This window comes from Pangasianodon hypophthalmus, chromosome 17, assembly GCF_027358585.1.
Source record: "Pangasianodon hypophthalmus isolate fPanHyp1 chromosome 17, fPanHyp1.pri, whole genome shotgun sequence".
NCBI lineage: Eukaryota > Metazoa > Chordata > Actinopteri > Siluriformes > Pangasiidae > Pangasianodon > Pangasianodon hypophthalmus.
In genome coordinates, this window is record NC_069726.1 from 14,160,198 (window position 1) to 14,182,829 (window position 22,632).

A 22,632-nucleotide genomic window follows, 5' to 3' on the forward strand; every position below is an offset into this window, starting at 1 on the left:
TGTAATGTCTGTTATAAATCACAGAAATCTATATATATCAGGCTTAAAACAGTAAAAAACAAGAGGATGACACACCATTGGGATTTGTTTTTCACTCACTGATACAAGTTCTGTTACATACTCACACGGCCTCCTATGAGTTCTAGCTTACCATTTCCATGTTACTTCCTGTTACTTCCTGTAAAGCCTAGAGTGCTTTCCAAAACTCTAACTGATATCTCCTTAATTTCTCAATCCTACCTCCTTCAGCCTGTGACACAGAAATCAATTTGTTGTCCGCCATCTTTAAGGATGTACTAATCCTTAAAATGTAGTCGGAGAAAAGGAGAGAAGAGACATAAGGCTTCTAGAGTGAGGATACACTGATACACTGTATTTTTGTTGAAGCACGGGACATAAGCCTATGCTATAAATGCTCCTCTTCTCCCAAAAAACAAATTTCAATGAATGATAGAGCAATAAGAAAAACATATACTAAATTAATATTCTTTATTAACTAAGCAGTAGGTACAAATAATAATAAAAAAACCCTTGGATAAAAGTTTTTTTTTTAATGTATCTGGCTTTAAAAACATTGCATTCTTTCCTTGGAGGGTGGCACTGAGAAGCAAGGACGGGGAGGAGGCGCAGTTAAAGAAATGAGAAGCATCCCTATTCACTGCGATACAGCATTGCGAAGTCTTGCCAAACTCAGTATTTGTGTGTGTTGTAAGCTTTTTTAACTCTAATTGCCATCACTGTACATTGATCTTTGCCTTGCTTATGTTTGCTCTTTGGATTTGCTCTCTGATTTGGAAATATCATGCCTCTCTGTGTTTTACCCTTGCTAACACTGTGATTTTGGAGCCGTCAACACACCATCATTCCATTTCCAATACCATACAGTAGATGCAAATATTATGTGATGCAGAATGAGTGGTACATGTGGTACACATATGTATTCCAAACCTGTTGCCTAAGAGAGCTGAATGTCAACACAGAGCACCAGAGAACAGGAAAAACAGAGGGAAAGAACACCAAGATGGAGGCAGAACAAAACACTGGTTAGCACAGACATGTAACTAAAGGTAGGTAACAGACTTCAAATCCTAATAAAGAAGACAACATAGGACTGGTGGGAATTGGAAAAATCAGAGTCAGGGGAGTGTGTAAGAAAGAGGGAGTGGTGGAAGGGCGGTGGGGTTACTGTACCTCTCTGACCGGTGACTGCAGAGTCGGACTGCTTGATGTCTAATGGATCTGTGGTGTCTGGGAGGATGGCTACAGGGGGAGGAGTTGTGGATGGAGAGGGTGTAGTGGGGGCATCTGGTCAATGGAACACATCATGCAAACAAATACACAGGGACGGACGCAGACATAAACACAAAAAACAAACAAAAAAGACAAAACAAAAACAAAACATCAACATAGCAATGGAACATACACAACAGAAATGTTTCATCCTGAATACATAATGCAAATTAAAATGGAATGTATAACACTAACGATGGATAAATTATGATGAAATTATATAAAAATTCCTGAAGTAACATTCATTAAATCTCATAAGTTTAATATGTTACTAAAAATGTCATAGCACAGGACTGTGAAAAACTGAACGGTGCACTGCACAGAAATTCTACAGTAAATATTTCAGAAATGATAGATAGGAGAAGCAGTCCAAACCACATGCAAACATTATTACTATTACTATTATTATTATTCTTATTATTAATAATAATAATAATAATAATAATAATAATTATAGTATTAGCAATAGTAGTAGGGTGATGAATCAATAGTAGTTAATAATTACAGTTAATATATTATAGTAGTTAATCAATAGCAGTTAATAAATTATTATTATTATTATTATTATTATTATTAACATTATCATTAGTAGTAGTAGTATTAATAATAATAATAATAATAATAATAATAGTAGTAGTATTAGCAGTAGCAATAGTAGTAGGGTGGTGAATCAGTAGTAGCAATAGTGTAGTAGCAGTAAAATGGTAACTGGAGACGTAGTGGTGTGGTAGTACTAGTAGAATTGTAATAGTAGAAGTAGTAGTAGTAGTAGCAGTAGAAGTGGTAGCAGTAATGTAGTAGTAGTAGATGTAGTAGTGCAGTAGAAGTAGTAGTAGTAGTAGCAGCAGCAGCAGTAACTTGTGCAATAAATCTACAAATGTCACATAATTAAGCAAAATCACACAAACAAGAGTGCTGTTCAGTACAACAGCATGATTGCGATAATGCTTTTTATACAACAGTTTTATAAACAAAAATTAATATTGAGTAAATGACATTTCAGACACAACATTGCCAAATATTTTACACAGACAAGTGGACTGATACAAATGGAGAAATGTACCAGTGCTGTTATACTAAATATCAGCACTCTTGGATCACTGCTTGTCCAATCAAATTATTGGGCTGGAACTAACTGTTGTATAAATGGCAAAAAAGACCAAAAAGCCAGGAACTGGTGATAAGAACAGGCCAGTTTGGTCTGTGCTGTTCTGCTATCTCCTGTTTAAAAAAAAATAAAAGTAAAGTCAAAGTAAAGTTCATGCCAATCAGCTTTAACTACATTTTGCCTTGCGCTACAGCTGAAATTGAGCGACCCTGGCTTTTAAAATGGCAGGTCACAATCAGGATTTTCTTAATCCTGAATCTGCCCCAGCAGCCTCTTTCAGTCAGGATGCACAGCCCTTAGAAATGCATAAAATGTGTTTGGCCTGCTGATAAAGTTGGATGTAGGCTGATAAGGTGAATCACCAGTCTGCTCTTTCTCTAATGAGTCTGCTCTTTCAAACACACACACTCTGTTCTCACAGGAGCAAAACAATTCTCATGTCTTTCAGGAGCTGATGTGAGAACATGAGGGTGAAACGAAAATTTGCAACCTGCTTTCTCCCTGAACAGCACTGAATAAATGCATCAGAAAAATTTCATTTATTCTGTGTAGTAACACATAAATAAAAACTATGATGAAGCTGAAATGTTGACCATGGATTGTTTTTGACCAATTTCAGTTTTAAGTAGGAAAAACACAGACTATGGAAAAATGAAATCTTTTATCTAGCTTTAGAAAACATTTCGCATATTAGAGGCAGGAGAATTTCCTGGCTTATAATAATGCAGAAAATACACACATATTATGGAATTAACTACTGCTTGAAACACTAAGGTGTACATAATATATGGTGAGGAGCAGCACAAAATGTGACTAGATGTGGCTGCAAAATATGCTCATCATACATCTGACACTGATGTTTGATTTCCTAAGGTTGTAACTCATCACACAAACCGCACCTAGAACCACCAAAAAAGTGTGCTTTGTTTGAGGATCGTGGTTTAAAAGCTGCAGTAGATAATTAAAAAAGCTTGGGACTAGAGGAAATGTAACTTTAGTAGAGAAGACATAAACATGTTCAAGGAAATTCTTATTAACTAAAGAACAAGTCAATGGTGACTGATATGACAATTAGTTTTACTCTAATTATGAACAGAATAATCCACTTTGCATAAGTCTATAAATAAACCGTATTCCGTTTTTCTTGTAGCATTTTAAAAATTCCCATTGTCACAAAACTGAGTCTTTAATGTGTTGAATGTCTTACTTAAAAGTGATGAATTTGATAAATGAGTTTGTGACGTATGTGCTGTAACCAGGTTTGCCAGATCTGCACAAAAGCTTCAATCAGTACTAAAACACATAGTGGACCAGAATAGTTCTTTAACAAATGTCATTAATACATAATATTTCTAAGAATTACTGAAAAAAATGTGTCAGCATAGTTAAAATGTTTCTGCCATTTGTACAGGAAAAAAGTGTACCTGGAAACATTGGCTATACTAAGGTTAGTATATTGAATGGAATATACTGTATAATCAGCCACGCTTCATATTTATCTATACCTTTTTTGTGTGTTTACATCCTCCCTCAAACGTGTATGTATGAAGGAGAGAAGCACATTTTGTATTTCTACATGCATAGCACATAAACTGCATGTTTAGGTTTTTCACACCTTAATTTTGCTTGAGAATTGTTGCAAACTGCTCAGTACGTCTGGCCCTCAGTGCCAGTGCACTCCAAACTGCCGTAATATTTAAAAAAATAAAGAATGATGGATGTTTTTGCATGGTATGTTTGTGTGTGTGTGCTGATCTTTGATGAAAGGTGAAAACTTTTGTGAGTTAACAGTACTGTACAGTACTGACTAGGTGCTTTTTATAATCGTGATATCCAGTTAGCTTATTATTCTTACAGGAAGTTGTCAGACTTTGTATCGCCAACATCATTAGGAGCTTTGGTTATCTGTGTCCTTACAGTGCTCTGACATTTCTGCAGTCCCCATCTGGGACCTCTACGATGTACCCTTTGTGCTCATTAATTCTCCATCAGAATCTCACAAACTTGAGAGAGCAAAGAGAAGAGAAATATGAGAGAACAGAATGTGTTAGGGAGAAGCAGTTCCTGTAGGCTGGGGTGGATGGAGATTTTGTGTATTGTGGCATTTCACTTTGTTCCCTTACAGAGAACTCACAGCAGTGATGCAATTCTTCAACCAGAAGAGATTGAAATTTGATGCATTTCTTCATATTCAAAAATCAATATATAATAAATGACCTAGCAGCAGGCATGGACTCTCCAAAACCCTAAATTATATACGTACATACATACATACATACATACATCAAGCCCAAAATGGCAAATATTAAGCTTAACAACAAAATTAGCAAGAATTAAACAAATGCAACTCCTGAGAGCTCCTGTGCCACCATTTGCTCATTTACTTTTGCTGCAGTGAAGTGTTTGGGGAAAAGCTAGAAACTGGGAAATTCACTTACATAGTCTTCTTGTAAGCAAAGGTAAAATCATGATAATGATTAAAATGTTTGATGTAAAATTCAAACTAACAAATGTCTGGGTGTCAAAATTTTTCCAAAAATATCTTCTGGGATTTTTTTTTTCTTGAGTTTAGTCATTATTTGCTTACCTGATACAGCCCATCAAGGGCCACAAAGATTAAACATTTAAAGAAATCAAAGGGGAAAGCTATCCCATACTAACTTCCTTTATTTGTTTGTTTAATTCTTGTTAATTTCCTGACCAATGATTTGCTGTTAAGACCATTAAAAGCTTAATATTTTGTTATTTTGGGCTTGGCCCATTTTTTTGCCCAAATGCAAGATATTAAGTGCTCAGTATGTGCAAAATATGGTCCGTCTCTGCCCACTGAGCTATGCTAACTCAAATTACATGAACCTGTTATCAATATTTTTTAGTTAATATAGTTTTAATGGGTTTTCCACAGTAATAAACTCTAAACTTTGTGCTAGCTTTACAATCAGGTTCTGTGAAAAACAAGGAGGTCACTTTGCAATTGATTTCAAAGGCTCCTAAAGATATTCAGACACAGTATGATACGGGAGAACTTTCAAATAGTTGGAAAATATAGTATTATGCACCTGCAGAGGTGAAAACACCTCCGGTACATGACACAGGTCCCTTTTTAACACGGTCACACCTTTATAGCACTCACCATACACGAAGAGCACATATTCAGCATGGTTGGTGCCCAGATGGTTGCTGGCTTCGCAGCGGTAGGTGCCATTGTCCGTTTTATTTAAGGATATGAAAGTGAGATCTCTGCCGTCCACAATCATTCGGTCCAAGTCTGGCAGTTTGCCTCCATCTTTCGTCCATTTCACTGGGTCTGGCCTGAGAAACATGCCGAAAATGAAGGAAGGGTTTTTTTTTAAATCTGATTTTGGAACCTCATATGGAAATGAGGTGTCTATAAAAAGGATAAAGTGATCCTTCAACCAAGCACAATTTATCAATGTTTTGTGTGCAAGTGTTTTCTCTTCAAAAGTTCCAACAAACATGCATAGGTAGATGGGGGTCATCTCTAAATTACCAAGTATATTCATGGCACTGCTGATTTACATTTACTGACACCTACAAAACTCCAGAAATGGTGAAATGGTGTTTGTTGAGACAGTGTGAAAGACTTACGAGGGGTTTCCATTAGACACACATTCCAGTTTGAGAAGATCTCCTTCTTGTGGGAGTGATTGAGAATGCCTGATCTCCACATGAGGGGCATCTGCATGGACAGATAGCTTCTTAGCCAGCGAAAAGCAGACCACTGTATAGGTATATCCATAACACAACCTATGTTCTATATCCTGATAATAAAGTATAGCTGTAACACTTCACTTTTACTGTAGGGCTGTAGAGAAAATCCTACTAAAATATTGATCATGACTTTTCTTTCTATGGTGTTCAATTCAAGAACAGCACTGATTCTGCTTCAGACAGAACGATACATGAATCTACAGAAGGAGAAGGGGAAAAGGTTGTAATGCTACTTTGTGAGTGAATTTTCTAAAGAACCAACATTCACTTGCTGTGAAAAAGGACAAATAAATTTGTACAATCTGGCTAAACATATTCCCTGCACTTTATGACATTCACAATTTTACATGAACATTTACAGCATTCAGCAGACAGCCTTATCCAGAGCGACTCCCAGAAGTGAGCCACACCTCTGCAGAGAATGAATTTTATACCCACCAATTTTGGAAACTTCAATCTGTTAAAAAATCTTAATGTATTTAACCGATAATGACTGAAATGGATCCAACAGCTTTCTAAAAATATTAGTTTAATGCCATAGATAGTGTTTCTCATGGTGGTGACTAATAAATTTTCTCCTCTATGATTTCTCCTCTCCTCTAATCTACAAATTAACAGAATGGGGATCCTGAAAGGCGCAACAAAAAAGTGTTCACCCTATTGTCGGGTGATCATGATTTCGAATCCCAATGATGCCACAGCCATCTGTGGACGGGAGTGAAGGGAGCAAAATTGGCCATGCTGTCTGGGTGGAAGGGATGGCATACTCTCTCCACTGTCAATCACAGTAAAAATCATGGATGCCTGTGAGTTCATGTATGCAGAAGATGTTCCTCTGAGGGTGTTACTCTGCCCTATGATGCTGCATGAGTATCATTTAGAAAAGGTAAGGTTGGATGGCTTCATATTTCTCAGAAGAAGCATGTGTTGGCGTTCGCTCTTCCTGCTTTGTAGCTGTCATGTGATAGGGGAGAGCTGGCTGGTGGGTGGAAATTGGCTGGAGCCTTTATCAGGTTTCTTTTCTGTTTTTATTTTTTTTTAATGTTTGTGACACATATGAAAGCAATTCTGATGCTTATTCTAACACAATGATAAAATCACATTATTGTATCATGAATTTATTTACAGAAAACGATAATCATGTCATTATAATGGCCAATTTAATCACCTGTATGATACCAAAAACCAACTAAAATAAAGCAAAATATGGTAAAAGAATATTTGCTTTTGTAATGAAATATAATTAGACCTAAAGACTATGGTACTTTTCTGTTAGTAGGAGAAAAGGATCTCTTGAGGCACCCTAAACTACAATAAGAGAACATATTTTGCGTATGGATAAAGACTCTTCAAAAGATATATTTGAAAATATCAAAAAGTAAAATAAAAAGATATTCTATAGATATGAAAATATGAAAAGATATTCCATGAGAATCAAACATTACAAAACTGAAATCTAATGAAAAGTCACCTAACTAATTGAAATTCTTATAATAGAGAAATGAAACAATGAAAGCAAATATGGAAATAAAAACTAAATGAAAGGCGCAGATTTATTTTCAGACAGGACTTACAGTGCACTTCCAGCACCTCGGTTGTTTGCTGTGGAACAGACCTCAGTGCCTCATGGACCACTTTACATGTGTAGGCCACACCGTCATCATTCCTGTCCACCTGAAGCTGCACTGAGCTCTTGACCGTGAATGTCTTCCCGCTGGCGTTAACCTCTTTTGCCCCTGCACAACAATATACAGGCAAACGTTTTCCACACATACATTTAATTGTAAATACCCAACTGTAGTGCTCTTCATCTCAAGGGGAACTATTTAAATTAACATGCAGTTATACACTCACCATCCACTTTATTAGGAACACCTGTACACCTGGACATTCATGCAATTCTTTAATCAACCAATCATGTGGCAGCAGTGCAATGCAAACAATGATGCAGATACAGGTCAAGAGCTTCAGGTAATGTTCACATCAAATGTCAGAATGAAGAAAAAGTGTGTTCTCTGTGACTTTAACTGTGGCCTGGTTGTTGATACCAAAAGGGCTGGTTTGAGTACTACAGAAACTGCTGATCTCCTGCGAATTTCATACACACACCAGTCTCTAGAGTTTACACAGAATGGTGTGAAAAGCAAAAAACACTGACAGTTCTGTGACTGCAAATGCCTTAATGATAAGAGATGTCAGAGGAAAATGGCCAGATTGGTTCAAGCTGCCAGGAAGGATATCGTAACTCAAATAATCACTCTTTACAACCGTGATGAGCAGAAAAGCATCTCAGTATGCACTAAACATTGACCTTGAGGTCACTGGGCTACAACAGCAGAAGACAACATCAGGTTTCACTCCTGTCAGCAAGAACAGGAATCTGAGTCTGTGCCAATGATAGACTCAGATTCTTGTTCTTGGCTAACAGGAGTGGAACCTGATGTGGTCTTCTGCTGTTGTAGCTCATCCATGCTTATTTGAGTTGCTATAGACTGCCTGGCAGTTCAAACCAGTCTGATCTCTCTCAACAACAAGATGTTTCAGCCTGCAGACCATCTGCTCACAGGATGTTTTTTGTTTTTTGCACCATTCTGTGTAAACTCTAGAGACTGCTGTGTGTGAAAATCCCAGGAGATCAGCAGATTGTGAAGCCCATCTTTCACCAACAACCCTGTCACTGTTAAAGTCACAGAGATCACACTTTTTTCTTCATTCTGATGTTTGATGTGAACATTAACTGAAGCTTTTGACCTGTATCTGCATGATATTATAGTGGATGGTGAGTGTATATTTAGTCTTCAAAGTGTAATAAAGTGGTGGCTGTTAAAGACAACTGGGCTTGCAAATCATGTAGTGATTGCAAATCATATATATATTTTTAAAATTATTTACAGAGTACACTTGATTCATCTGTATTCTTCTGCAGTCTTCATCACAGTCATATCAAATACATGGGTATAAATCAAGACAGAGCAAAGTGACAAATAGTACAAATGGTAGTGGACTGAGAAGAAAATGGCTTATTAACCAACTGCTTCTAGTGTTGACATGACACCTACTCCAGAACACACAGTCTTTGTCACCTCTCATCAGAAATATGGAGAACTGGGTAGTCTTCACACTAGGCCTACATAACAGATCCATGCTACACAGTTAGAAAGTGTTCTTTAAAACCCATAAAAGCATCTTAAATTTCCATTCAAATGCTAAAATGCTTTCACACGGGAGATGATAATCTTTCTTCCCCCATTCTTTTTTAAAGAATGGTGTTCCACCAGGCAAATTGACAATAACAACACATGCTTAAAAAGAAATTTATGAGTAAATAAATATGCATATTTGGTTGTATTTGAATGCTTCATAGTGAATCAACATGCATGGTTTTAAAAAAATGTCGAAATATTTTAAATACAAAATATATTTTTGAATGAGGCCTACTGCTATTTGGTCTGTGTATAGATAGCTAAGCAGTTATTGTAGTGTTATATATGATGCTATTTATTATTATTACACATCCCCACTTTTTCTGCTGGGAAGTGATGAGGCTTATGGGTATTGTAGTAATGTGTGCAGCATTCTATATGCTACAGAGACCTTCCCCACTGCAAGTGTTTCAAAAACGCTCAAATTAATAAAGACTGTGATGACTGTTTGAAACCTGCAGAGTACAGATTAATGAGCTACTAACACTTAGGTTTATTTTATGAGGCCTTTAAGTCTAAACATATGTTATAAAAAAGCAGTAAATTACCCATGAAATGAGCTACACTCAGTATTTAAGTAGTCTAGTGAAGATGTGGGTGTGCTTGTGACAGAACATATTCTTCATCAATGTTGAATGCAAATGTTTGTTTCATGAGCCTGAGTTGCTCGTAGTAGTTGGAGTTTTGCACTAAATTGTACTTTGAATGGAATAAACAAAGGATTATTTAAAAATCCTGTTAACAGACTCGATAGAAGCACACAGTTCCTCAGGATGCTTCTGTACATTTTTAAAATCAGATTTCAATATCAGCACCATATTCATAATCAGAGTTTGTGATTTGCACTGCAGACTAAAAGAAGCCATTTGATGAACAGTGTTGGATGACTCTCATCTATTTGATGAAGTAGAGATGGGCAGAATACTAAAATGTCTCAAAAGCTAAAGCAATGCAACGGTTTGCTTATTTGCATTCAGATTCCATTTGATCAGTCAGCTGTCCATACAAAGCATTCAGAATGTACTACATTTAAATTTGAATGTGTTTTTACTGAATGCAAATTAAAGCGATGCGGTCTGCACTGAATGTCAAGTACTCCTGTAGCTTATGGGCCTGCCTGTCTGTCTGCCTGCCTGTCTGTCTGTCTGTCTGTCTTTACACCAATCCTTCTATCACTTACAAACTGTCAATCAACCTTATCAGCTCTAATCAGCTGTGCCCATGAGGACCGAAAAGCATGGGGATTAAAATCTCTTTTATTATGTAAAATCAAAAGATAAATATTGTTTAGCATTCACAAAATGCTGCTGCTAACAAACAACGAGCATTTTATCTAAGAACTAAAGTTAGAATAGAGATAGAATTGACATTATAGAGGATGTTCCTCTCTGTGTCGTAAAAACATGCCACACATTATGTCATGTCATGTCATGTATGTATGTATGTATGTATGTATTAATTTGTTTGTTTGTTTATCTGTTTATTTATTTTATGTAGTTGTAGTCCATATTATTTTCTTGTTGAAATACAATTTTTGGATTGAAGTGTTTTAATGCAATAAACAACTGCTCACAAAACTATCATGTACTTCATAAAATATAAGAATTAGAGATCTGTATCTACTGTATGTATGGGTTTCATTTATCAAAGTGTGCGTAAAACAATTTGTGCATAATACCCGTACGCACAAGAAAATGGATATTTATCACACGTGTGTACATATAGCTGTATGCAATGGCTGTTTTTATATATAGCATTATCTAAATTGATGTGCTTGTGTGTGGCCACGCTCATTTGCATAAAGAAACACCCTCAAATCCCCATATGTGGTAAACAGCTTCCCTTTAAAAAGCACAGTAGCCTGCTCGCGTTGCTGCTTGTTTCAGACAAGTCATGTCAAAAGGTCTAAGATGAACTTCACCAATGTAAAGATACTGTTGCATGAAGTAGCACAAAATAAAAATGGTTTATTTGGCACTTTTACGAGTAGCTTGTCTTGTCTAATAAATAAATATGATTTAAAAAAAATTATATATATATATATTCTTTCTATTTTCCCAATTACAGCATGAAAATTAATAATTTTTGCTGTCTTTTCCGCTGCTTGTTATGGAAAGATAACGTATTGCAGTGTGAGCGATATGAATGAAGTAAGATGTGTCATCATTCAACTTGCAGTTGGTTGGGAAATGCCAGTATTGTCTCCAATTTCTCTTTGAAATGTACCCATAGCTAAAAGCCCTAGAATAGAGATCAACTAAAACTGCACTTGGCAAACGAAATCGACTGATGATCCACTCCTCACCCTCAGCACAGAATTTCCAGTCGTGCTAAAAACACTTTCCCTCCGCAAAGCTGCATGAGCCAAATCTTCAAACAGGGCACAATCCCAATCCATCTTTAAATGTGCCTTTTATATAATTTTACTTTACATTCTGTCTGTCATCTGTCTGCATATTGTGAGCACCAACCTCAGTAATTACTCTCTCAATTATGCTGATATGATAGACAGTACATGATATAGAACAGGAGTCTTCAATCTTATGTGCAAAGGTCTGGTGTGGCTGTGGGCTTTCATTCCAGCCAGACAGGAGGCAAACTTGATAGATGATTGGAGCCCAAGATGAACTGATTAAACAAGTGGAAACAGGTGTGACTCCTGCCTGGTTGGAATAAAACCCTGCAGCCAAGATTGACGACCCCTGATACAAAAGCTCTGCATAGTCAGTTTACTAGCTATTACACGTTTCTACCAGTAGGGGTTCTTGCAAATGCATGGTCAGGAGTAAACTTTTTAATGGAAAGCCAGTTTATGTGATAATATATCATCCAGTCCAAAGCCTATCCTGTGAACACTGGGTATTAGGAGGGAATACACCCTGGATGGGACGCCAGTCTATTGCAGGGGACCACGCACGCACTTTCATAAATTCATTCACACCTAGGGGCAATTTAGCAAAGCCAATCCACCTGCCAGCATGTTTGGGGCGTGGGAAGAAACCAGAGAACCAGAGAAGCACTGCACAGACAGTAATCCAAGCTCAGGATCAAGCTGGGAACTCCGGAGTGCCACTGTGCTCCCTGCACCCTAATCATCTTACGTCATTTTCAGGACTTTTGCATAAAATGGAAACAGATTCTTTCACATTTTCAATTGCTGACTTAAAATTTTATGAAATTTAAATTTAAATGAAAACCCAGCTTATATGATCCACTGTATCATCCAATCATCTATCCATCCACCTGTTTGGAATTAATCTGCATAATAGAGTAGACTGACTTCCTGCTTTATACCTCAGTCTCTCTCAAAGTAGGAGATGTGCCAGCAGACAGGTTCAAAATTAAGGTCATCATGTTTTACATTAATATTTATGAAGGAAAATCAACAGTGGCGCACACATACACTAACACACAACATTGTGGCTACAAACACACATGTGCAAATACCAATCTTTATTAAACACACGCTGCATTTGAAAATTATATTCATAGCTGGATACAAGTGCAAATCATAGTCCTCTTTTGCAGTGCTAATTTCACTTTTAAGGCTATATGCCTCACCAGATTTTCCTGGCATTCAGAGATGCAGCTAAAGCATAAGTCAATACAGAGAGCGGCAGGAAAGGTGGAAGAAGAGGCAAAAGATTAGCATTTCATTTTCTCTACAAGCAGACTGGAATTTAAATACTCATTTCCAACCACAAGGCATTCATATCAACAGGAAGGAAGAAGGTTGCATGCAGAATCAACCAGTTTATCCTTCTCTAGAGAGAGAGAGAGAGAGAGAGAGAGAGAGAGAGAATGAGAGGAGAAAATACCCTGTTCCACAAAAATATCAAAATCATACACAGCTCGTAACATTCATACTAACTTTCTTTATTTATGTCCAAATACATTTATTACACCTTTTTGTGTGCATCTGTGGTGAGGCTGCTAATGATAGAGATTATTAAAGACTAAGGAGACAATATGGTGTGAAATGTCAGGAAATGTATAAACATACTGAAATTTAGACTTGGTTTCCCAGAAAAGAATGATACATTCTGCAACCAAACCTCATGTCCAACCAATGTCCTAAAAGTCCACTTCTTTTTTTTGTTTATATTATTAAACACCAAAGCCTTGTGGTTAAGATCTATTAGAGACACATTAAAAACCTACACAGGCAACAATGAGTGCATTACTACAATGAGCTGCTACTACAGGGGCACATACTATCCAGAATACAGTGCATTCAGAAAGTATTCAGACCCCTTCAATTTTTTCACATTTTGTTATGTTGCCGCCTTGTAATAAAATGCTTTAATTAATTTTTTTTTCACATCAATCTACACTCCATGCCCCATACTCCATGCAAAGGAAAACTCAGATTTGTGATAACTTTGCAAATTTATTTAAAAGAAAAACTGAAATATCACATTGACATAAGTATTCAGACCCCTAACTCAGTACTTAGTTGAAGCACCTTTGGCAGTGATTACAGCCTTAAGTCTTTTTGAGTATGATGCAACTCGCTTTGCACACCTGGATTTGGGGATTTTCTGCCATTCTTCTCTGCAGATCCTCTCAAGCTCTGTCAGGTTGGATGGGTACTGTCGGTGGACAGCCATTTTCAGGTCTCTCCAGAGATGTTCGATTGGGTCCAAGTCTGGGTTCTTGCTGGGCTCAAGGACATTCACAGAGTTGTCCCTAAACCACTCTTGCATTATCTTGGCTGTGTGCTTAGGGTCATTGCCCTGTTGAACCTCTGACCCAGTCTGAGGTCCTGAGCACTCTGGAACAGGTTTTCATGAAGGATATCTCTGTTTTTTGTTCAGCTTTCCTTCTACCCTGACCAGTGCTCCAGTCCCTGCCACTGAAAAACACCACCACAGCATGATGCTACCACCACCATGCTTCACCATTGGGATGGTATTGCGCAGGTGATGAGCAGTGTCTGGTTTCCTCCAGACATGACTCTTGGAATTTAGGCAAAACAGTTCAATCGTTGTTTCATCAGACCAGACAATCTTGTTTCTCAGTCTAAGAGTCCTTTAGGTGCTTTTTTTTTGCAACTTCCAAGGGAAGAGTCTGGCCACTCTGCCATAAAGCCCAGATCGGTGGAGTGTTGCAATGATGGTTGAACTTCAGCAAGTTTCTTCCATCTCCACACACAATCTCTGGAGCTCAGCCAGAGTGACCATCAGGCTCCTGGTCACCTCTCTTACCAAGGCCCTTTCTCCCAACTGCTCAGTTTGGCTGGGCTGCCAGCTCTAGGAAGAGTCCTCAAACTTCTAATTAAGAATTATGGAGGCCACTGTGCTCTTGGGAACCTTCAATGAAGCAGAATTTTTTTTGTAGCCTTCCCCAGATCTGTGCCTCCATACAATCCTGTCTCTGAGCTCTGCAGGCAGCTCCTTTGACCTCATGGTTTGGATTTTGCTCGTCCCAAATCATGTCCAATCAATTGAATTTGCTGCAGGTGGACTCCAGTCAAATTGTAGCAACATCTCAAAGATGATCCAGAGAAATGGTTGCACCTGGGCTAAATTTCATGTGTTACAGCAAAGGGTCTGAATACTTATGTCAATGTGATATTTCAATGTTATATTATATATAAATTTGCAAAGTTATCACAAATTGTAGACTTATGTGAAAAAAATAATTTAAACAATTTTTAGCATAAGGCTGCAACATAACAAAATGTGAAAGAAAAAAAAAAATGAAGAGGTCTGGATACTGTCTGAATGCACTTCTGTTACCTATAGACCTGCACTGTTTTGTCACTGACTTTTAAATGTCTTTTTAGTGTCACAAATTAAATAAATTTGGTTTTCTGTACAGAATGACATTGATTTATTTTAAAACATAATCTTGCCCTGCCATACATAATACTGTCATGATTTCCACCTTTGCATAGTTGTTCCCATGATGATGAATGCAATATATTTGTGTAATGGTTTCTGTTTTAGTCCTGTCCCCTGTCTGGTCACTGGATTGTTACCTGATTGTGTTCACCTGTTCTGTGTTAGTCCTTGATTAGTTTGTCTTGATTAGTTTTGTGTGCCATATTGTGTCTATGTGATGGACCAATGTTTTATTGTGCCATTAAGTATGAGCTTTGTTTTCTGAGATCTCTGATTGAACTTTCTGGTTTTGACTCTTGCCTGTTTCCCTCATTTCTGATTATGGATTATCCTTGTTTATCTTTGTCTGCCTGTTTTCTGACCTCTGTGTTTTTGACCACCATGAACCTGGATTAGGTTTGTCTGAATAAAACATGTATCAAGTTTACACACTTTTGCTTGTCTCCCAGAGCTGTAGCACATCTCAGCATTTCTTTAATATCTGAATTAAATCTGCATTTTTGTTCATATGTTTATATTTCATGCATGTAGCTCAGAAGCAGGATCTCTATGGCAGCCAAATGGCTTCACATTTATGTTCTGTATAGAACAATGTTATTAGCTATCTATGCAGATCTCTATATCCATTTATAGCCCTGTTTATACAGAACAAAATGTTAAAAACTAATAAGGATGCAGAACCTACAGCAGAACATAAAACACGACAATATTAAAGGATAATACTAATCAAACAGTGATAATGAATGATATATCATTCATCTGAGGTGGTGTGACTGGGCGATATCAGCTCCACTGTATTGCTTTAGCTCTTCTCTCGCTCAGAAATATCATCTGTCTAATTCACACAAGACATTTCACTGCTGCCTTGAACCTCCAACATCAGAATGAGATGTGGCAGCATGATTGTGAGAGCCAGGTTGGCATTAATAATCTCTCTCTCCATTTCTATTATCTATCTTCACACTACAAACACTTAACAGTTTCCTGTCATTCACATAATGTAACCACTTTCATAAGGCTCAGGGGACTCCCACTGCTACATACACACAGAGCTTATACACCCAGAGTTTCCAGACTTTATTAAACATACACTGTGGGTGTAATTAAATCATAATGAGGCACAATTTAACAAATCAGAGCTCATTTCAACTTCAATTTTAAACACCACAAAATACAGTCAGTCATAGGCTAGCTATATCTCAAACTGCACACCACAGGGGATACACTTTAATACCATAATATGTAGTCAGAGCCATATAACACTAATAAGTGGCAGCCTGGGAAAACCCTTCACATGGTCAAATTTTGACATCTTCTACTATATACAGTTCTGAAATCTATGTTTTCCTAAACTGGAACGTATGTCTTATTTGTACATGTCTCAAAAACAAGTAAAGCCATAGTATTTTAAATTCTAGTTACCACTAAAGGTGAAGGATTTCATTTTAAATTCTACTGAAAATGACTGAAAGAACTCTATATTTATAATCTAATCTAATTACGGAATTACACATTTACAATGGGAAATGAGTTCTCACTTTAATTGTCAATATCATCCACATCAACATCAGTGTCTCTCTCATCACCTGAGGTAAACATAGGCTTCATCGTCATTTCTTCACTTGACCGATATCTGTTCATGCTAACATTGGTAGGTAAATAATCACTGATTTATTCAGGGAGTTCTATTTCGTTGAAAATGTCTTGTTATTACTGTCTTTTATTGTGTCAGTTAACATTTTAAAACTTTATCCGCTGTCATCTGTACAGAGTGTGTAAACACTCTTCTCTGTTTTGATGATGATGTGATGGTACAAGAGTATCACATCTAATTTGATAGCTGGTATGTGATTACAAACTGAATTGATTAGACTGTTTCAACCTAAATTTTCAACTTTTTTCCCCCTGAATTCAGCCACAGTGGCATCCGATGGGTTTTCCGAAAAAACAAACAAACAAAAAAAACATCAACTTACATTTTCGTGATGGCCAAAGACTTTCCTTAAACTCATGAAAATAATGCTTTCTTTATATTGACTCTAAGAGAAGGTCTTGACATTAGCGCATGTCAGCGTAGGTGTGTTAATTTCTGACTATGAAAACCATAAATTTTTGGCTTATATCCAAATTAATTGGCAATCCAGTGCAGTTCCCACAAAGTCACTCTTCCACCTGAACAAAACCAGAACCATGCATGTGTAATTAAATTCATAGCAGGGCAGTTTGCCTTTCTAATAAGTGTTATATGCATATGGCTTAGGACAGATGGCCATACATTACAAGCCAGATGTTAATGTTTCAGCTAATACAGTAAAATTCTTTGCTCTTTTAAACCCCAGGCAGCTGCCAGAATGAGTAGGTCCACTCTTTAGCTAACACAGGAGGGATGAGCATTAGCATATCTATGCATTGCTGTGGACAGAACTACCCCACCTCCCACCCCTACTTGACAGGATGAAAGCTTAAGCAGCAGGAAGATGCTAGCTTGCTTAGACTCACTGCTCATTCCTATGTTCACTCGCTTTCTCTTGCAGTCTGTCCAACTGACGCAAATGGCACACTTGCAGTCCTCATTAACACATGCCTGTGAGGTCTGTGAGACTGTCTGAGGTGCAAAAGGAGTCCTGTTTCTCATTTGGGGTTCAAAAGGGTGTCCATGGTATCCTGTATTAGCTCCCAATCTGCCTTTTGGAGAAATCCACATCAATACAGATTCAACAGAGATCAGGATCTGATACCAATTGCCATATTGGCTAAGACCAGCTACATAATAGATTACGAGTAAGATATGCATGACCTCTTTTGATTTTTGTGCAATTAATTTAAATAGTCATTGAGCAGCATTAGGCTTGCAACCTACCATCCACTCTTAAAGTACCCAGACCTGTTTACATTTTTTCTCATTTTATGTTTGTTTCTCATGAATTTGCATAAAATGCCCAATAATGAAAATGCTACACTAGAGAATCACTCTGTTACACTGGAGCGTGACTGTGTTACACCGGAGCGTGACTGTGTTACCAGAGCATTACTGCGTTATACCGGAACGTGACTGTGTTACGCTGGAGCGTGACTGTGTTACCAGAGCATTACTGTGTTACACTGGAGCGTGACTGTGTTACCATAGCATTACTGCGTTATACCGGAGCGTGACTGTGTTACCAGAGCGTTACTGTGTTACACTGGAGCGTGACTGTGTTACCATAGCATTACTGCGTTATACCGGAGCGTGACTGTGTTACCAGAGCATTACTGCGTTATACCGGAGCATGACTGTGTTACCAGAGCATTACTGCGTTATACCGGAGCGTGACTGTGTTACCAGAGCATTACTGCGTTATACCGGAGCGTGACTGTGTTACCAGAGCATTACTGCGTTATACCAGAGCGTGACTGTGTTACACTGGAGCGTGACTGTGTTACACTGGAGCGTGACTGTTATACCAGAGCAATACTGCCTTATACCAGAGCATCACTGTGTTACACTGGAGCGTGACTGTGTTACACTGGAGTGTGACTGTGTTACACTGGAGCGTGACTGTGTTACACTGGAGCGTGACTGTGTTACACTGGAGCACAATCATGGTGACTTCATCAGCATCACCACTTGGCTCAATGAAACACATGATGCACACACATGCTCAAAACATATTGTTGGCAATGAATTTAGTTAGTGTGCCTCCTCAACCTCTGCTGTGTTTGCTTCCTGAAACAGTTTTTAGTCTTTAGAGAGAATTGTGTGGCAGAGCTGTGCAATATTTTTTCCAACTGGCTAACCTGCTGCATGCTGAGGTAGAGTGCAAAAAGTCCATGCATCTGATAACCATGAAAAAGCAATGGTACATTCAATCTGTATAAGGAGTTTGATGCAAATAAGTCCCAGTATCCTTAAGATTGCTGTGTGTATCAGCTTTGCGCTGTGTACAGGAGTGTGAGGAGGAGTGCATGGCTGGCATGTGATAGAGAACAGGATCGCAGATCATGTTTTATTCATCAATCAGGAGCAACACTGAAGTAGTGTGTGAGCAGAACTGTTTTTAATGCTTATTGGTTTTCCCATTGTATGAATGTTTTAATTCATTTTGTAGGAAGAATAGAGATTCAGCTGTTCCATGGAAGTGAACTGTGACAAAGGGACACACAACACAAGGACACACAAACACACACACACAGGGTAACAGTGTGTAAGCGAGAGGTGTTTTGCAGTAGCACTCTGCAATATTTGATCTCAGAGATCTCTGAAGATTTGCTTAGAGTGGAAAAAAAAATACAAACTTATTGCTGGGCAAGGTAAGAGGCACAGGGGAATTGTTTTGAAAATAAGAGGAAGAAAAGAGAAGAGGAAAGAGATGGCCTGCAACCCAGAGACAGAAAATTTAATAGAAGCCAGAACGCCTGTGTTTTGCTTCCATGTGACTGTTATTCCCTGAATGGGGCTCCAAAATAAAAGCCTTTATCACACCATGAGTGTGGTGGAGAGGTGCTGAAATCAGTGATGACAGAGACTGTCACTTCACCCGTGCGCATGTGTCTACACACACACACACACACACACAACCAAACACAAATATGAGCAAATATGATGCTCCTTTGATTATTATACTACTTAATTCTCACATTAATCCTAAAGCCAGCATTCTTATATGTTCTTTGACCTGCAAAGCTGCCTTACTCTCTTCCTCCATCTCTCTCTTTGTCTTGCTCCGCTTATTATTATTTTTTTTGATGCAAACTCATTCTGCATATCAGAGCTTTGCTTGTGTTATTGAATCCATCTATCTCTGTTTCATATGCATGTGTTCACGATGAAAACATCCACCACATTCTGCACAGGGAGCATAATGTTCCCCCTGAACTGGAGTTTAGATTGACAATGCTGTGCGCCGCACAACACATATTTACACATCATATCCCATCCTGAATCTGATTCAAGCCATCTGCTCATAAATCCTCAAATAAAACTAGTCTCAAGTGCATGATGGATGAGATTCTCCTGTGACTTATGGTGGAGCAAAAACAAACAAACAAACAGAAAACCCCACAATAATAAAAACAACTAACATATACACTGAGGAATAAAGAAGATGAACACAAAAAAAAAATAAAGCAGTAAAACAGAGGTAATTTTTGAAGACCACTGTAAACATTTATGTACTAAACATAACACTCAGAGAAAAAGCCACAAAAGACCTACTGGTTCCTTCTGACCAGAACAAGTTGCATCGTTTTGTTACATGTCCATATATGTTTATATATAAGTATAAATCCTCAAGTCAAACTGTGAATAGATAGGTTGGGAGGTGACCATATCAAACCATGACCTTGAATTCATCGCACTAATTATCTGTGTTCATAAGTATGTACGTCTATGAAATCCAGTAAGAGAGAAGCCTACATCCAATTACAACTAAACTAGTGAGGACAAACACATGTGAAAGCATTTAACAGGATGTTCTGTCAGGAGCAACACCTGCTTTCACCTCACACACTATAAATATACTCCTGGCCCTCACATCACCTTCATTACAACTTGAGAACAAACCCTGTTAATAAGAATTATAATTCTGCTTCACCAGAGCTGTTTTTTTTTTATCAGCAAATATTTCAGTCAATCCAAGCAAATCAGAGCATCAGTATATAAAAGGATTTAAACTAAATAAGCTGATTTCAACTGCTTTCTCATCTACAGCATCAACAATCCTCATAAATATTCTTCTGTTAAACCTTACTTATGTCATTCCTTTTTCCTGAAGCTTGTCACCAAATGCTATTTGAATATTTGATTATTAATTACAGTTAACTGAGTAGATCTCTATCTCTTTCATATCTAATCTGACTTCAGCTAAGTATTATGTCCTCGTTAAATCCGCTGTCAGATGTTATCTTTACCTACAATGTTCCAGGCTGTTCTATTGTGTGTTTGAGTTGATGAATATAAGACTATAATTACCATTCTGACTTTGTGGCACCAATAAAGATTAAGCTTCAACCTGGATTAAAGAAAACTTTATTTATTAATCCAAGTGCAAAATTAAAAACCTTATTTATAAATATAAACTATTTAATCCATCTTAGTTTTACAATTTAGATGACATGTAATCTTTTTGTTCTGTTAATTTAAACAGATTAAAAAATTCATTCCGGGATTCATTTTTAATTTGTAGCTGAGAAGGATCAAATGTGCGATTGCTGAAACCCCTGCTCCAAGCATAAATAAATAAATAAATAAATAAATAAATAAAATATCTACAAATAGTCACAAGTTCTTAATGTCTAACCAAAAATAGAATAAAAATAAAATAAAATAAATAATCCTCTTTCACACAGACAATTCACCTCCCAACTATTCAATACTAGATGCGTTTGACTGGTGAACATTGAGTATTTCAGGGAATAATTAATTTTCTTCTTGGAAACTGCATGCAAGCTGAGAGTGTCAGCACTTGCTAGTAGCCGTACTTGCTAGTTCAACATCTAGAACTTATTTACCTTACTGTGAACACACTTCTTGCCTTTAAACTACAGCTCTACCAAGGCTACTATTGAGTCTCAACAAAGGCTACTACTTTCCCCTTAACCTAGAAGACACAAGCCCCAGCCTTTACTACATATGTGTGTTTTCTCTTACTACCACTGGTGGTACTGTTGTTTTTCGTTCCACTGAAGTTATAAAAAAAAAAAAAAAAAAAAGAAAAAAAAAGAAAAAAAAGAACCCCAAAAACACTTCAAGCCATTTGTCAACGGCAAACACGATGAGAAGGGCATGCATTTTTATTGATTTATGTTTCTTGAAAGAGATGGAAGGTTTAGCCCCTCCTAGCTCATATATATCAGCCGGCCCTGTCTGTAAACACATGTTTAAAATTAAGTAGCGCAACACAACCTGAATTAAAATAAAAGTTCAACCAATTTTGATTAGTGTGTTTAATCTGCTCTTTGTTGATGCAATCCACCCTCAGGTCAGAAACAAGGATTTCATTTCATGTGTCGACGCAGTCATAAACAAATCGATCCAAGAGGGTTCGGCAAAAAAGTCTTCATTATTATTATTCAGGCATAAAGTCCTAACAAGGAAATGAACAGCCAAGTTAGTTTGGCTTCTTCTCACTTCTCGCTCGGCAGAGACGCGATCATCACACGGCACGGAGAGCGGTCTCATTGCAAATTAGAACAGCTGTATTTTTAGAGCACTGCCCAGTGCTCAAACAAAGGCAATCAATGCCTCCTGCTTGGAATGCACAGTGGAGAAAACCGGGCGTCGATCACTCAACGTGCTGCCACGTTCCAGTTATTATGCTGCTTTTTACCTGCTCGATTACCAGAAAGACAACTGGGCAAAAACAGATGTGTGTATATACACTGCACGCATAAATACTCAGAGAATGGCCCATGCTATTCATACAGTCTACTATCTAGGGATAACAAATGACTGAGAAGAAACTAGCTTTAATCA

General features: G+C 37.6%; 1 protein-coding gene across 2 annotated transcripts in view; it reads right to left on the bottom strand.

Annotated features, from left to right (window-relative positions):
* cadm2a (cell adhesion molecule 2a) overlaps positions 1-22,632 on the bottom strand; it is a 340,430-nt gene that overhangs the window by 13,039 nt on the left and 304,759 nt on the right. The window contains exons 6-9 of one of the 2 annotated variants that reach the window (XM_026942061.3): positions 7,705-7,866; positions 6,008-6,098; positions 5,532-5,710; positions 1,192-1,305 (exon numbers count right to left, since the gene is read on the bottom strand). In XM_026942061.3, the coding sequence (XP_026797862.1) occupies positions 1,192-1,305; positions 5,532-5,710; positions 6,008-6,098; positions 7,705-7,866 (546 nt within the window). The remainder of the gene's footprint in view (positions 1-1,191; positions 1,306-5,531; positions 5,711-6,007; positions 6,099-7,704; positions 7,867-22,632) is intronic. The other variant, XM_026942062.3, reaches the window with a different exon arrangement.